This window comes from Cryptomeria japonica, chromosome 3, assembly GCF_030272615.1.
Source record: "Cryptomeria japonica chromosome 3, Sugi_1.0, whole genome shotgun sequence".
NCBI classification, from domain to species: Eukaryota; Viridiplantae; Streptophyta; class Pinopsida; order Cupressales; family Cupressaceae; genus Cryptomeria; species Cryptomeria japonica.
Genome location: NC_081407.1, coordinates 20,185,207 through 20,187,701, shown reverse-complemented (window position 1 = coordinate 20,187,701; position 2,495 = coordinate 20,185,207). Strand labels below are relative to the sequence as shown.

At 35.1% G+C, this 2,495-nt stretch overlaps 1 protein-coding gene across 1 annotated transcript; it reads right to left on the bottom strand.

Moving 5' to 3' along the window:
* Positions 1 to 1,064: 1,064 nt before the first annotated feature.
* LOC131068597 (protein RALF-like 33) lies at positions 1,065 to 1,999 on the bottom strand. Its single transcript, XM_058003826.2, has one exon. The coding sequence runs from the start codon at positions 1,818 to 1,820 to the stop codon at positions 1,449 to 1,451; it is 372 nt and encodes a 123-aa protein (XP_057859809.1). The 5' UTR covers positions 1,821 to 1,999; the 3' UTR covers positions 1,065 to 1,448.
* Between the last annotated feature and the right edge of the window lie 496 nt (positions 2,000 to 2,495).

The following is a 2,495-nucleotide window of genomic DNA, read 5'->3' as shown; positions in this document are numbered from 1 at the left end:
TTGCTTGATGTACCCTATTTATTTGTGATTGTAAGCTAAGGGTTATTGCTAAACAATAAGATCCACACATTTATAATAATGAAAATAATACATTTTGTACACTTGACAAAAGAGATGTTTGTGAGTCAATATTCCCTAATATCCAATATATGCAAAAATAGAGTAAACACTTGAGGTAGTGTAAGAATGTATAAAACTCCTTATGGAAGATATCACTCCATGCTATATCTTTGAGAGATCCAAAATACAATATCATACTCCAAACACATAACGTTACCATGATAATCGCCTCCTTTATATAGAGCTCCTCTTAATAAGACAATGTTAGGGTAATCATAATGAAGGCCTACTCATCACATCATATAATTAATTACACAGGTTGTTCACATTACACAATATAACTAACTTAAGATATGTGTGCCACGTGTAAACATCTCTATCCACTTGAATACATAATATCATATCTGTATGTACATAACACTAAACATCAAAATCATGTGCTTGAAAATTTATCAAAGCATGGCTTGTGCATGGCCATTCTCTCGTAGCTTCCAATCCAAATAATATTTCTTTCCAACAATCAATTACAAACACTAATAATTTCTCTACAAATTGGTTGTCTACAAAAGCAAAGGTGCATAAGTACATGTTCACCTTCAATGGATCAAATATATGAATAAGGGGTTGAAATTCCTCTTTTAACTTTTGTAGCATACACAAGTATTATTAAATCTACAAATTGCTCCACTCATACTAGCCCTTATGCTATCATTGTTGACCTTTCATGAGTATTATAAGAAATGCTTCACTAATTAATTGTTCAAAGACCCCCTTATTCCCATGATTGAGGATGTTATGAGTTGCATCTTTCGTAGAATAGACCTCAAATACAACTAATTTCTAAACCATCACTGCTATAAGATTATTTCCAAAACTTTTAATGTACAAAATAAAACACACCACTTAAAAGATTATACGACAAAAACAAACATAATTCTTAAATGATAAATTTATCTTAATAACTTGATTTTGACTTAAGAAATCATTGAATGAGCATAACAAACTACCCAAAACGCACTCCTCATCAAGCTTGATTTTAGTAAAAGCCAATAACTACATATGGAGGCCCTTTATTCTTAACACTTTGCAATGGTTGTGATTTGGCTCATTATTCTCGACATATCACAAGAGGACATCTTCTAAAATAAGAAAATAACTTGGACCCATGAATTTCTATGCCAATTAAACTATATCAAATCCCACCAGCAAATTTACACAGAAACTGAAACGTTTCAGGAGTGCATATTAATGAGAAGCCCTTGAAGAGAAGGCCTACAAATTAAAGCACAAACCATAAAGAAAACATCAATGAAAATCCCCAATCCCCACATGATTTTATTAAACTTACAGAGAGACAGAAAATCATAACGATGAAAGAAGAAAATCTCTCAGCTAGTATCTCTGGCACAGCGAGTAATCTCTGTACAAGACCTGCTGTAAGGATTGGCCTGCCCAGAACTCCCACAGTTATAATAAGACGTCCCACTCTTACTGCAGGGCACAGAATCCGCTTTCAGCGCTTCATAGCTTATGTACTGCGACGTCGCCAGAATCCTCCTGTTAATTTCTGAATCCATCAACATTTCTTCCTTTCCAAAACACTCCCCGATCGACCCATCACAAGTCTTCTTCTTTGAAATTTTCATGAAATCTCCATCGCCCCACAGAGCACCTGTAGAACCCAAAGAGCCCTCCACATCGGCCAGGAAGACCAGAAACAGGAGCAGGGCACCTGCACAGAGTCTCGAACCCGCGACCATCTCCACGCCAAAGACTGGTTCAACACGAACAAGATTGATTTTTTCTCTGGACAAGAGGAACGAGATTGATTTTCTTCTGTTCTGCGTGGAGGCTGGTATTTGTAAGGAAGGAAAGTGATGATTCGTTGAAGATTTCCAATTCAATGAAATGTCCTATTTGGGTAAAACTTGTAAGTGGAGTGGAGAACAGTAGGGAGGGGTTTGGGTTATTAAAGTCAAATCAATTTTGTCACGTCATTGCCACCGTCAGCTTTGATGCCATTACCTAAACACGCTCTTGACTGTTTTTGGGTACAAGGATACCTCTCATCATTTGAGAAAAATCGGGATCTTTAAAAAAAAAAATTATTCTTACTTATATGGTTTTTAAAAAAGTTTTTTTTTTTTAAATAATTTTTCCATGGAGGATTTTATATCATTCTCAAAAACATATTAGTATTGTTATGTGATTTGGTTGAGAGTGAAGGATTAAGGGATATCTATTATGTCATTTAGGTTGAAACTTCTTTGGTTGAGAGTGAAAGAATGAGGGTTATCCATTCTAGCATTTAGGCTAAAACTTGTTTGGTTGAGAGTCAAGGATTTAGGGGTATCCATTTTAACATTAAGTTGAAACTTCTTTGGTTGAGAATCAAGGATTGAGAGGTATCTATTTTAGCATTTAGGCTTAAACTT